Here is a 13,526-nt window from a genome sequence, read left to right as displayed (position 1 = left end):
TCCCCCCCCCCCCCCCACGTCTTCTTACCGAGCCTTCTTGAATGGGCCCAGCCCTCATTTAAGGAGGGCCCTTCGAGACCAGCTCTTGGGCCAGTTTTTCGATCAGAGTATGGAAAAATACATAGTTATACATAGCTTCACATGTGTATGATACATGCGAATACGAATAATAAAAATTAAGGATAATTAAAATTAAGGATAATTTGCATATGTGAGAAAGCAAAGCTCTTCCAAATCCTAATAGGACCCAAGATTTAGTGTAAGATTTTGTTGAAGGAAGCGAAACAGAAATAGAAAATGGGTGTGAAGTTTATACAGGAAACAGCTAGCTGTCATATGATAAAGTATTTATGTAGGTGGGATGGATTATACAATATCTAGATTGTCTTCTGAACAAACATACTTCAGATAGAAGACAAATTTCCAAGCCCTGCTATTTTTTAAGCATGGAAATGACACCCTACCTGTGAAATAATCAAACATCCAGCCCTGTTGGCATTTGTCCCTTACTCCAGGCAAAAAAAAAAAAAAAAAGTCTGTGAATTACATAGTTATGTGTCTCTAGCATCATTTAACCAGAGATGATTGTTTAGTTAAAAAGGGGAATGTGGATTATGACATCAGAAAGCCTCCTGTCCAATAAAGGAACAACCAGAAGGAATCCTTATATAAGAAAAAGAGAAGCTGCTGCTCCATCATTGGAAGAGAAGAGGCAAGTTAAGCACCTGCTTACTAAAAATAAAACAGATTAAGGAAAAGAACGAGTTTGCACTGCAGAGGAAAATAGACAAAATAAAATCTCTCATCTCTCTCTCCTTCAGGCTGGATTATTAAACTTCTGTGTAGACATAGGTTTTAAGAATAGTTTGAAAGTGTTTTCAAAGATCATCCTGCATGTCCAGGGAAATTTCCGTGAGGTGCAAGAAGGCTCCAAATCCTGGAGAGCAGAAGCAATAAGCTGTGAGGAACCTTCGCCTTTCCAAGTTCATAAAGACTGTTTATTTTTTCTATATCTGTAAGTTTCTTTTCTATGGGGAAAAGAGATTCAAAAATATTTGATAGATGCTTAACACTAGCAGTAGGTCTCACAGCCTTTTCTTCCAGTTAGTTGAATGATATCATACATTTATCTAATCTACATTATTAGTCTCTTGAATTTGTATCTCGTCAAATGCATTGCGGTCCTTTTAATCATTAATGCTTCCAATCGGATTGCACTTCTCTCTTATTTTCGGGTTTCGTAGCATGTGTGGTATATGAAAGTGGGCTACAGTTTCTTAGCGTGTAATGTGGAAGTAAATATCGTTTAAAATGTAAAACAACCTGCCGATATATAAAAAGAGTTTATTTTTATTTTACTCTTTATAGCAAGTTTTTTTTTAAAGGATGTTTAGATTACGCAGAGGCTTGAGATTCTATTTTGGATTTGGAATTTGTGGTGAATTAGAAAAAGCAAGTATCTTAATTAAATGCCACTGAATCCTATTGAGTTATTTTACATGTACATTTTAAATCATTCTGGGTCTAAAAACTAGCGAAGGTTCCGCAGTTCCCATCCACCAAGAACAAGTTTATTTGAACAGCACTTAAAGAACAACTTTTTGGAGGGATAGCTGAACCGCTATACTGCCTATCATACCAAACAGAAAATAGACACAGAGACAAACAGATTGGTAAAATACAAGTTACGCTGGCCAGCAAACGTGTTGGAAGTTGCAATTACTCACCTTCTGAGTTAGACATTAAGCTGAGTTGGGGAGCTGAAATATTCTACTGTCTTTACAGTAAATGGAAATACTTTAAATACCTTATTTGCTATATTGTGGATCTGAAACAAGTGTTAGGAGATATTGCTTCTGTTTCTGGGAATATTTCGCCGTGCTGGAAAAAAATAGCACGCAGTTCTTTTATTTGGTCAGAAGTGATTGGAAAAGGCATCTTATGGGAGGCACGTTTGATAGTGTTACACATTTTCCAAACTGTGTTGCAGAAACGGGATACCCCCTTTTAAAGGATGGCAAAACACATCTTTTAAGAGAAGTGCAGGAATGTTTGCAGGCGTATGTTTGGACAGATTCCAGTTATCCAGCTGTTTTCAGGCTAAAGTATCAAGACATACCACTCTAAAACCGGAGCATTTTCTCACACATAAACACAAGCCTGGGCAAAGTGATTTCGGTTTCTCGCTACATTATAAATCAACCCATAAAAAGGTCTTTTCAACACCTTAATACCTTGTGCTCCCAGGTCACTGACATAGACAAAGTACTTTGAATGCCTGCTTGTGGAGTGGATGAAGGTAGCAGACACAGTGTTGTATATAACCACTTTAATTGTACTGGTTGTGCAGAGACTCAACACTGGCTGTACTTCTGCTATAGAACGGCAGAGTCTCAACTTGCAGATGCCATGATGCTGATTCAAGAACTGCAATATAAAGAAACACTGTTCAGAGTGAAACTATGAATGGGTTCTAAGCGCTTTGTTTCTTTGCTTCTCCTCTTGCTCCCTCTTTATTCTGATCTTTGTAAGTGAAGGAATTCGCATTGCATCAGTTAATGGGTGTCCCATACTATCGGAGCTCTGCTCCGTTCAGAGGGCGCCACCTCTCTTCACAGTCAACTCCTCCAGCATGTTTCCAAGCCGCTGCCTCAGAGCGTGTGAACATTTTGAGCCCAGCTCAGCACTGCTCCACCAGCAGCCCAGGACAGACTCAGCCCAGCCCTACCCAGCCCAGCAGCAAGCAACCTGCAAACTGCTAGCATGATTTCCAGCACCCTGTAATCCTCAGACCCCTGCAAGCTAGCTTTCCAGAGGGACATCACACTCACCTTCTGTCTATGTTGCTTTTCTACACAGAGGCGGACCAAAGTTATTCGGGACCAAGAGCTGAATCTTGAAGCAGAGGAGGTATTATACATAATTAAACAATTTATACAGACATATATTTACACATATACAGACATATGTATACACTCAATTTAGTATATACACTAAATTGAGTGTGTATGTGTATATATATATATGTATATATACATACATACACACACACACACTCTATATGTGCAACTGTATAGATAGCATCTGGTAAGCAGTTTTGATTGTTAACTTAATTTTTTGAAACTTTATGACTGAAAAGGGGAGGGGGGGTCGTTCAATAACTTAAACCCAAGGGAGAGGTGTTTGCAGGGTAAAAAGCACTCTTACTAATTTATATATACTTTGCTTTTTATTTTAGGGAGGGAATCCTTCAGTAATTTCTACATATTTATTGCTCTGTGAAAGGACAAGACACCGACTAAAGGTTTGGCGCATTAGATCTATAGAGGTGAGTGCCGTACGCTGTCTCTTGTAAGTTTATTTTCATTTGCGGAGCCCCAGGTGTTACTGAAAGTTGGAAGATGCTAAGACAAAATCAAGGAGTACCCTCAGATTTAGTTTCCTGTTTTTGCAGGTTCTGAGACGCGGAGGACACAATGTTAAGGACGCTGTTCCAGCAGTGGGGTCTCGCAGTGTTCCTGCTCAGTTACTCTGTACCCTCTTACGGGAGATCAGTGGAAGAGATCAGCAGCCGAGTGTGAGTTTTTCCACTCTTTATCTTTCCCTACCCTACTGCAGTGATGAATTTGTATAAAAATGTTGCTTACTTAGTCATTGTCCCTGCCTTCCTTTCTAAATGCACTCGAGGTTTAAATCATTTAAGAGATGAATTTACAACTAGTTGGCTAAGTCCATTGGTAGCTGTGCTTTGAACATGGACGGGGCAATCAGGATATGAACTTCGTAATTTGACAGCGGTCCCATTCCGATATGGATTTTTGCTACTGATTAAAAACTAGAAGAATGAACTTTTGTGAAGCATCAGAACAGACTGTAAACTCGATGTTACAGGTTTGTCTTATGGCATAGACCTTTTATGACCAAGTGAAACAGCTGAATTTTAGTTGAGAGAGCGAGAGAGCGCTTGTGTGTGTGTGAGAGAGGGAAAGAAACAAAGAAATACATACAGACGTATTTTATGTATATCACTGGCGTAGTTCTAAAATTAGCGCTTGTGCGCCTTAGTCAAAGATAGAGCTAGTATATATATAATGAATTTTAAGTGAAGCGTTGATTTTTTTTTTTTTTTTTTTTTTTTGGGAATAGTGCCACTTTGCAATAGTTGTGAATTAGAGTCAAATATTTTACTTGGAAAATGGAAGATTTTTTTAATGTATATTTGGAAGGCAATGCATACTGGCTCTTTTGCAAGGAAAGTTTATTTTGAATAATTGGGGATAAAAGAGAAGTATCGTGTGAAAGTCAGGGCTTTAGATGAATTTCAGAAAAGGAGTCACACAGGTGGCTGTGTTCAGAATTGGCTCTGAATGGCCAGTCTCCTGAAGGCAGGTAGGCTGCATGGAGCTCCTTTTCATATACGTCTGCTTGCTTTCAGAGGCTCCAAGAACCTAGACACTAGGATCTCTTTGGAAATATACGAAAAGACTAATTACCCTTATTTGGCTTCAGAAAAGAGAATTGATCTGTGTGGCTAAACATGAGCATTTTAACTGTTAATTATATACATGTTTTAAAAAATCCTTAGATCACTCGAAATACCGTAGGGCTTCAGTTAATTTCAAGTGGCTACATGTACTTCTTTAAGTGTGTAGAGCATGCTATGAAAAATGTCTTTTTTTTTTCTTACTGTTATTCTAACAAAAAATACTATGTAAAAGAAACGGAGACATGCCTGAACTTTGGCACAAAATGAAAATAATAGTTTATGTTTCCTATTTGTATAGAACATCATGAAGAAAGGAATCTAAAGTTAGATCTTGTTCTCTGAACGTTTTGCGGAGTTGCCTGCTAGCCCTTGGCTGCTATTGTCTGGACATTGTTCTATTAAACTTAGCTATCTGGCGAATCCAAGTTTGAGTTTATCCAATCCAATCCTGTCTACTTTTATATCCCAGTAAATCCTAGTACTTTGGTTCAAAGCAGCTTACAAAATGAATAGAATATATATAAAAAATAAAGTATGCAAATTAGAATATTCAAAACATAAATATATTACTGCCTCTCCCTAGGTAAAGTAACTTTGATCTGGCTTCTGGCCAATGTTTCCATGTGGTTAGATTTTATAAAACATATCTGTTTTCTCTAGTGAGGGGCATATATCATTACATTTATTATATGTGTCAGTCTTAAATATCACTTTTCTACAGCTTTCTATAAAGAATACCAGAGTGTCCACTATATTTGTTTCACACAAACAAATTCTGCTAAAGAACTGTCATTTTGTTGCTATATTACCCATTTAGTAGGAACTGTGCAGAAAGAACTTTTGTCTTTAGCAAAGAATAGTAAGAAAGGATTTAAATCCTTGGATTCTCTAATTACTACACATATGTGTGTTTCTAAGTGTGAATATTTAAGCAATACGAAGAAACCATGAAGCAAAGTTGGGAGAATGAGAGTGTGTAGTGCATTTGGTCCTAATCCACAGTCATCATGACATGACTGGACATGTTATTTAAAACAGATTTTTGCTGAGTTTGGTGGTTTCCAAATCTGGCCTTGAAGAAGCCCTGAAAGGTTTGTCTTTCAGGCTATCTGTGGTGAATATTCATGAAATATATTTGCTGATAATTGGTCTAAAAATTGATTTAATCTGTGCACACACAGTCAACTGGGTATGTGTGCACACACACATATATACATATATGTGGGTGTTTGGAAACCAGATTGGAGACTGTTGAGGACTGCATCTGAGAATCAATGTTCTATGGAAATGAAGGGGCCCATTTACTAATAGGGGTGAACAGCCAGAAAGTTTTCATTTTCTATCATTTCCCCATGTTGTTTACAGGATATGTGTTTTATTTGTTTTTTTCATGGCCATTTTGTCTTTTCAGGAGCAATATCATAAAGTGCACCCTCTTTGCAAGTAGTGCTTACTCTTTTGGAAAGAGAGCACACTCTTTCATGATAGTTTGTGCATGCATGCACTAATTCACACATGCAGGATGGTTTATGTATGTGCAATGGTTCACACGTGTGATGGTTTCCACATGAGCATAGCAATGGGAAAGAGGGTACACTATTGTTGGCAAATGAAAAATAAAACAAAATGTGGTTTTTTTTTTTCATTTGTTAATGACATACACTAATCAGTTACCACGGAATTAACATGTGATAACTGTTACTATTATTATGCCGGCATCATAGCATGCACTAATTCACGCAGTAGCTGCATACCTTGTAATGGGGTAGGAAATGAGTGAGTTGTGGGAGGGGAGTGAGTATGGACTGTGCATTGCAGTTAAGATACAGTAATTTGCCATGTGTTGTCACTATTGCAAATAGTGCAGATGCACTTACTATCTTCTAAGCAGGAGTAGTAAGTGCATCTGCAATGTCACTTTTTGTATCGTACAATAAATTTTTTTCTTTGCAGTATCTCTATGGAAAGATGCTGGGTATGACTCATGGAGTTAACACACAGGTTTACACGTACTGCATGGTAATTTTGGCACTTACTATGCAGTAAATGCAAATTTTTACCACACTTTAGTAAAAAGGTCCCTAAGCCTAAGGTACTGAAAGAACTCAAGCATGAAATTGCTGATCTGCTGTTAGATGATAACCTGTCATTAAAACCATCCATAGTACCTGAAGATTGGAGAATGGCCAATGTAATGCCAATTTTTAAAAAGGGTTCCAGGGTGATCTGGGAAGTTATAGATCCGTAAGCCTGAATTCAGTGCCAGGCAAAATATTGGAAACTATTATAAAGAGTAAAATTACAGAACACATGGAGGGGCATTTTCGACCGTGGATGCCCATCTCCGAGGGCGGCATCACAAAGGGGTGGGGCCGACCATATTTCGAACGAGATGGCCGGCCATCTTTCGTTTCGATAATACGGTTGGGGCTGGCCAAATGTCAGAGAAGGCCGAGTTTGAGATGGCCGGCCTCGGTTTTCACCAATAATGGAAACCGAGGCCGGCCATCTCAAACCCGGCCAAATTCAAGGCATTTGGTCATGGGAGGAGCCAGCATTTGTAGTGCAATGGTCCCCCTCACATGCCAGGACACCAACCAGGCACCCTAGGGGGCACTTCTAAAAATTAAAAAAAAAAAATTTAAATAGCTCCCAGGTGCAAAGCTCCCTTACCTTGGGTGCTGAGCCCCCCAAATCCCCCCCAAAACCCACTCCCCACAACTCTACACCATTACCATAGCCCTTATGAGTGAAGGGGGGCACCTACATGTGGGTAGAGTGGGTTTTTTGGGGGGGGGGGGTTGGAGGGCTCCCATTTACCACCACAAGTGTAACAGGTAGGGGGGGATGGGCCTGGGTCCATCTGCCTGAAGTCCACTGCACCCACTAAAACTGCTCCAGGGACCTGCATACTGCTGCGATGGACCTGAGTATGACATTTGAGCCTGGCATAGAGGCTGGCAAAAAAAGTTTTTAAAGTTGTTTTTTTGAGGGTGGGAGGGAGTTGGTTACCACTGGGGGAGTCAGGGGAGGTGATCCCCGATTCCCTCCAGTGGTCATCTGGTCAGTTCGGGCACTTTTTTTGGGACTTGGACCTGAAAAAAAAGGGACCAAATAAAGTGGACCAAATTCTCGCCAGGGACATCCTTCTTTTTTCCATTATCAGGCGAAGCCGGCCATCTCAAAGCATGCCCCTGTCCCACCTTCGCTACCCTACCGAAACGCCCCCTTGAAATTTGGCCAGCTCCGCAACGGAAAGCAGTTGGCGCCGGCCAAAATCGGCTTTCGATTATACCGATTTAGCCAGCTTTAGGAGATCGATTTGTGTCGAAAGATGGCCGGCGATCTCCTTCAAAAATAAGCTGGATAGGTTTAATGTGACAGTCAGCATGGATTCAGCCAACGGAAGTCTTGCCTCACCAATTTGCTTCAGTTAATTGAAGGTGTGAATAAACATGTTAAAGGAGAGCTGCTTGATGTAGTGCATCTAGATTTTCAGAAAGCTTTTGATACAGTTCTTCATGACAGACTCCTGAGAAAATTAAAGAGTCATGGGATAGGAGGCAATGTTCTGTCATGGATTAGGAATTGGTTATTGGACAGAAAACAGAAGGTAGGGTTAAATGGCCTTTTTTCTCAATGGAGGAGGGTGAATAGTAGAGTGTCGCAGGGATCTGTAATGGGACCGGTGATGTTTAACATATTTGTAAATGATCTGGAAATTGAATGACAAGTGAAGTGATTACATTTGCAGATGACATAGATGGCTGAGATATAATAGAGATATATAAAATACTGAGTGGATTGGAACAGGTAGATGTGAATCGCTTGTTTACTGTTTCCAAAAATACCAGGACTAGGGGGCATGCAAAGAAGCTACTAAGTAGTAAATTTAACATGGATCAGAGAAAATATTTCTTCACTCAACAAGTAATTAAACTCTGGAATTCATTGCCAGAGAATGTGGTAAAAGCAATTAGCTAATGGACTTGGGGAAAATCCACTATATAAAATCTGTTTTACTAATCTGGGATCTTGCCAGGTACTTGTGGCCTGGATTGGCCACTGTTGGAAACAGGATACTGGGCTTGATGGACCTTCAGTCTGTCCTAGTATGGAAATGCTTATGTTCTTGTGTTTTTATGTTGTTAAACCCCATGCAGACTGTGAAAAATTGCAGGAAGGCCTTATGAAATTGGAAGACTGGGCATCCAACTGGCAGATGAAATTTAATGTGGACAAATGCAAAGTGATGCACATTGGGAAGAATTATCCAAATCATAGTTACCTGTTGCTAGAGTCCACATTAGGAATCAGCACCTAAGAAAAAGATCTAGGTGTCATTGTAAACAATATGCTAAAATCTTGTGTCCAGTGTGTGACACTGACGTCGGTGCTGGGCAAAATGGTAGAAACTATTATAAAGAAAAATATTACAGAGCATATTCAAAAGCATGGATTAATGAGACAAAAAGGGGCATAATCGAACGTTGCCGGCGATCTATTTTGGCAGCGGCGCAACAGCTGGCCGGAACCATATTATCGAAAAAGATGGCCGGCCATCTTTTTTTTTCCATAATACGGTTTAGCCCGGCGAAATGCCAGAGTTCGCCGGGTTTCAGATCGCCGGTTTTGTTTTTCAGCGATAATGGAAAAAAATGCTGGCCATCTCAAACCCGGCGAAATCCAAGGCATTTGGTCATGGGAGGAGCCAGCATTTGTAGTGCACTGGACCCCTGGCATGCCAGGACACCAACCGGGCACCCTAGGGGGCATTTCTAAAAATGTTTAAAAAATACACAAATAGCTCCCAGGTGCATAGCTCCCTTCCCTTGGGTGCTGAGCCCCCCCAAATCCCCCCCCCAAACCCACTCCCCACAACTCTACACCATTACCATAGCCCTCTGATGTCAGAGGAAGGCGGGCCCAGGAAGAACAGAGAGACGTCGGAGGAGGCAGCAGTGATCGCCGATCAGCTGTTCCATCCCGTGCAGCGCCTTCACACAGAGGTGAGAGGCGCTGCATGGGCCGGTAAAGCGTAGGGGGGTCCGGTAGAGGGGGGAGCGGTGGCGACGAGCTCAGGGGGGCGGGGCACGGGGGCGGAGGATGCCGGGAGGTGGGGCTATGGGAGAAGGAGTACAGAGAGAGACAGAAAGGGAGGGGGACCAGGGCTGCTAAACTTTTTAGTTTAATTTTAATTTTTTATTTTATACGAGCGGAAGCGGGGAGCAGCGGCGACCTCGGGGGGGGGGGGGCAAGGCCGTCCATACTGGATGCTTCTGACGAGCGCCTTTGCCCCCTCCAGATCCTTTTTTGATGTATGTTTATTTTTGTATTGATGCAGGGGGAAGCGGGGAGCCATGTGTTTGCGTTTTTTTCTTGTTGCTGTTTTGGACGTTTGTGGCATGCGCAGAGCATCCAGCATAACGCTAGCCTGCTCTGCGCATGCTTTAGGGGCCGATTACCGACGGGGATTACGAATCTTTGATACATTGTGGTTTTCAATACCGCACCGAACATGTGCGACTCATTTTTTTGGTGCATGCTTCGTTTTTTCAAATTCGTTAAGGACTTTAAAGTTGTAGATTTTTTTTACATATGGTTGATGCATCCGGGGCCTAAGAGGCATGCAATGAAGCTACAAAGTAGTAAATATAAAACGAATCAGAGAAAATATTTCTTCACTCAACTTGTAATTAAACTCTGGAATTTGTTGCCAGAGAATGTGGTAAAAGCAGTTAGCTTAGCGGAGTTTTAAGAAGGTTTGGATAACTTCCTAAAAGAAAAGTCCATAAGCCATTATTAAAATGGACTTGGGGAAAATCCACTGTTAATTTTTTGGATAAACAGTATAAAATGTATTGTACTATTTTTGGATCTTGCCAGGTACTTGAAACCTGGATTGGCCACTGTTGGAAACAGGATGCTGTGCTTGATGGACCTTTGGTCTGTCCCAGTGTGGCAATACTTATGTACTTATGTATCGTTCCATGGTACAATCTCACCTTGAATATTGTGTTCAGTTTTGTTTGCTGTATCTCAAAAAAGAAATAGTAGAATTAGAAAAAGTTCAAAGAAGAGTGACCAAAATAATAAAGAGGATGGAACTCCTCTCATATGAGGAAAAGCTAAAGAAGTTAGGGCTCTTCAGATTAAAAAAGCTGAGGGGAGATATGATTGAGGGCTATAAAATCCTGAGTGGTGTAGAACCAGTAAAAGTGAATCAATTTTTTTCTCTTTCAAAAAGTACAAAGACTAAGAGACACTCAATGAAGTTATATGGAAATAATTTTAAAACAAATAAGACAAAATATTTTTTCAATCGACAAATAGTTACGCTCTGGAACTCATTGCCAGAGGATATGGTAACAGTGGTTAGCGTATCTGGGTTTTAAAAAGGTTTGGAGAAGTTTCCGGAGGAAAAGTCCGTAGTCTGCTATTGAGATAGACATGGAGAAGCCACTGATTGCCCTGGAATTGGTAGCATGGAATGTTGCTAGTATATGGGTTTCTGCAAGGTCCTTGTAACCTGGATTGGCCACTGTTGGAAAAAGGATACTGGGCTAGATGGACCATTGGTCTGACCCAGTATGGTTATTCTTTTTTTTTTTGAAATATTTTTATTAGCAAGAGAAACGTACAAACATCCGAAAGTTCTCCATATAGCAATGACACAAAATATCACTCAAGTGATTTACATTTAAAAATAATAATAGTAATATAATACATCGCAAACCAGTAGTGGCACAAACAATCAGATGACATGTTCTATCTCATCGTTGTGTGCACATTCCTCTCTATTATCATCTTTTCTCCCCCCCCTCCCACCCATGCCCCCCCTCCCTCCCCTACAGAACCAAGACCTGAGTGCCTAAGGTACAGATCGTTCCTGTCTCCATGATTGGTTGTACCGATTGAGTTATGCTGTTGTACAGTGGTTCCCTTGAACCTTTATTCCTTTGAATATCAATCATTAAACACTGGAGGCTTTCCCAGGGGGCAGCTGTGTCAGTTTCGCAAAGCTGTTTCTCCAAAGAGAGCGGCCCGGTGGAGGCCTATACCATGGGAATTCAAACTGACCTCCCCCTTCCCAACCTGCCATTTGCTTCATGCTACTGTGCCACTGAGTAAGAGGAGGAGGGATTTCATTCACCCAATATTGTAGGATGACTTTTTTCGCTAGGATCAGCGCCAATAAAACAAAACGGCACTGATACAGGTTCAGTCCCTGTGTAACCAAATCTGAATCCAAGCCCAGTAATAGGACTCTATAATTCCATTCTATAGGTTGTTCTAGCACATCGTCCAGATGCCTCAACACACCGTTCCAGAACGTTCGCAGTGCTGAACACTCTAGAAATTGGTGCGTCAGGGTACCTTTGTGGTTTACACATCTATTACAGTCGTCTGATGCCCATAGTCCCATGGCCTTACCCCTACTCCTAGTAAGATACACCCGGTGCAGGATCTTCAACTGTTTCGTGACAACTCACATTAGGGGTTACTTTGTAGGCCAATTCAAAGCATCTCTTAATCTCCCTTGCCGACACCGCGCTGCCCACCCCTGAGCTCCACCTGGCGGCCAACGTGTCCACATAATTGGTTGGCCTCCATGTTTTACCCACTTGGTACCAGACTGAGAGCTTATTGCGTTCCGTGGGCAGTTGCTTGAACACTACATCTAGTGCGGTAAAGGATGGGAGTTTATTACTCTTCTTTTTCAAGGATAACACATAGTGCCTGATTTGTAAATAAGAAAAAAATAAATGTTGTGGGATATTCCATTTGGCCTGACACTCTGCGAATGATAGAATGTGGGTTCCCCCTTCTTCTAGCACCTGCCCTACATATCTACAACCTTTCTGATCCCATTCCTTAAAATATCGGGATCCCCTCCCTGCGGGAAAGTCGGGATTATCTAGAAGTTCTATGAATGGAGAGGGACCTGCTGCATCCCCCACCCTCTGTCGCCACCAATCCCATGCCATGCGTAATGGCAATAAAAGAGGAGAGATCTGAATCTGTGATCTCCTGCCGTGTAAGGTGTTAAATACCGACCAAGGGTGGGCTGCGAATTTCCATACCCGTGGCGGTGCATATTTGAAGCAACCCGTGTGTATTTCGTGAATCCATCTAAGGAGCGCTGCAACATTGTAAAGACGGAGACCCGGTAAGTTGACTCCCCCTTCATTTCTACCCCGGACCAGCTTGCCATAACCTATCCTAGCCCTCCGCCCCCCCCCCCCCCCAAATGAATGAGGTTATAGCTCCCCGGTATACCCTCTCATCTTTACTGTGAACCCATATTGGCAGCATCTGTAAGCAGTACAGTATCTTAGGGATAAGTACCATTTTGACAAGTGCCACTCGTCCCAAGAATGATACTGGTAGGTCTTTCCATTGATGGCACAATTTTCTTATCCCGTCCACCTTCTCAGCTACATTCTTTTTATACATGACCTTGAGATCTGTGTGTAGGTAGACTCCCAAGTACTTCATCGGCCCCTTTGCCCAAGTTAATGGAAAGTCTGGACAGCATTGGCACTTACAATTTTTGGATAGCGCCATAGCCTCTGATTTGTCAAAATTGATCCTGAGACCGGAGAAGGAGCCAAACCGTTGGATCATGTCTATGAGGGTGGGGATACCACTAGTCGCCTCCCCTAAAAAAATTAACATATCATCCGCAAAAAGATTTATTTTGTATTCATCCTTCCCTATCCGAATTCCTGTTAGTTCTTGGGACTGCCGAATTTTACTCGCCAGGGGTTCCAAGGCCAGTACAAATAACATTGGAGATAAAGGGCATCCCTGGCGCGTGCCCAGGAGCAGTGGGAACGACTGCGACAAGGCGTTGTTTATCAAGATCTGTGCCGTCGGATTCCTGTATAGCGCTCTCGTCCCCCGCAGAAATTCCCCGTAGATGCCGAATTGGGGAAGCACCCAGAAAAGATAGTCCCACAGTATCTTATCAAAAGGTTTTTCTGCATCTAGGCTGACAATAATATTATCTCCCGTCTTGCCTCCCTTAGCCTGCAAG

At 41.7% G+C, this 13,526-nt stretch overlaps 1 protein-coding gene across 2 annotated transcripts in view; it reads left to right on the top strand.

Moving 5' to 3' along the window:
- The first annotated feature begins 869 nt into the window (after positions 1-869).
- PTHLH (parathyroid hormone like hormone) overlaps positions 870-13,526 on the top strand; it is a 79,392-nt gene continuing 66,735 nt past the window's right edge. Inside the window, exons 1-4 of one of the 2 annotated variants that reach the window (XM_030214513.1) lie at positions 870-1,015; positions 2,860-2,910; positions 3,239-3,328; positions 3,455-3,577. In XM_030214513.1, coding sequence (XP_030070373.1) covers positions 3,477-3,577 — 101 coding nt within the window. In that variant the 5' untranslated portion in view covers positions 870-1,015; positions 2,860-2,910; positions 3,239-3,328; positions 3,455-3,476. Of the gene's footprint in view, positions 1,016-2,684; positions 2,911-3,238; positions 3,329-3,454; positions 3,578-13,526 lie in introns of those variants that run through there. The other variant, XM_030214512.1, reaches the window with a different exon arrangement.

This window comes from Microcaecilia unicolor, chromosome 9 (assembly GCF_901765095.1).
Source record: "Microcaecilia unicolor chromosome 9, aMicUni1.1, whole genome shotgun sequence".
Taxonomy (NCBI): domain Eukaryota; kingdom Metazoa; phylum Chordata; class Amphibia; order Gymnophiona; family Siphonopidae; genus Microcaecilia; species Microcaecilia unicolor.
The sequence above is the reverse complement of the archived record's forward strand: the minus strand, read 5'-3'. Positions and strand labels throughout refer to the sequence as shown.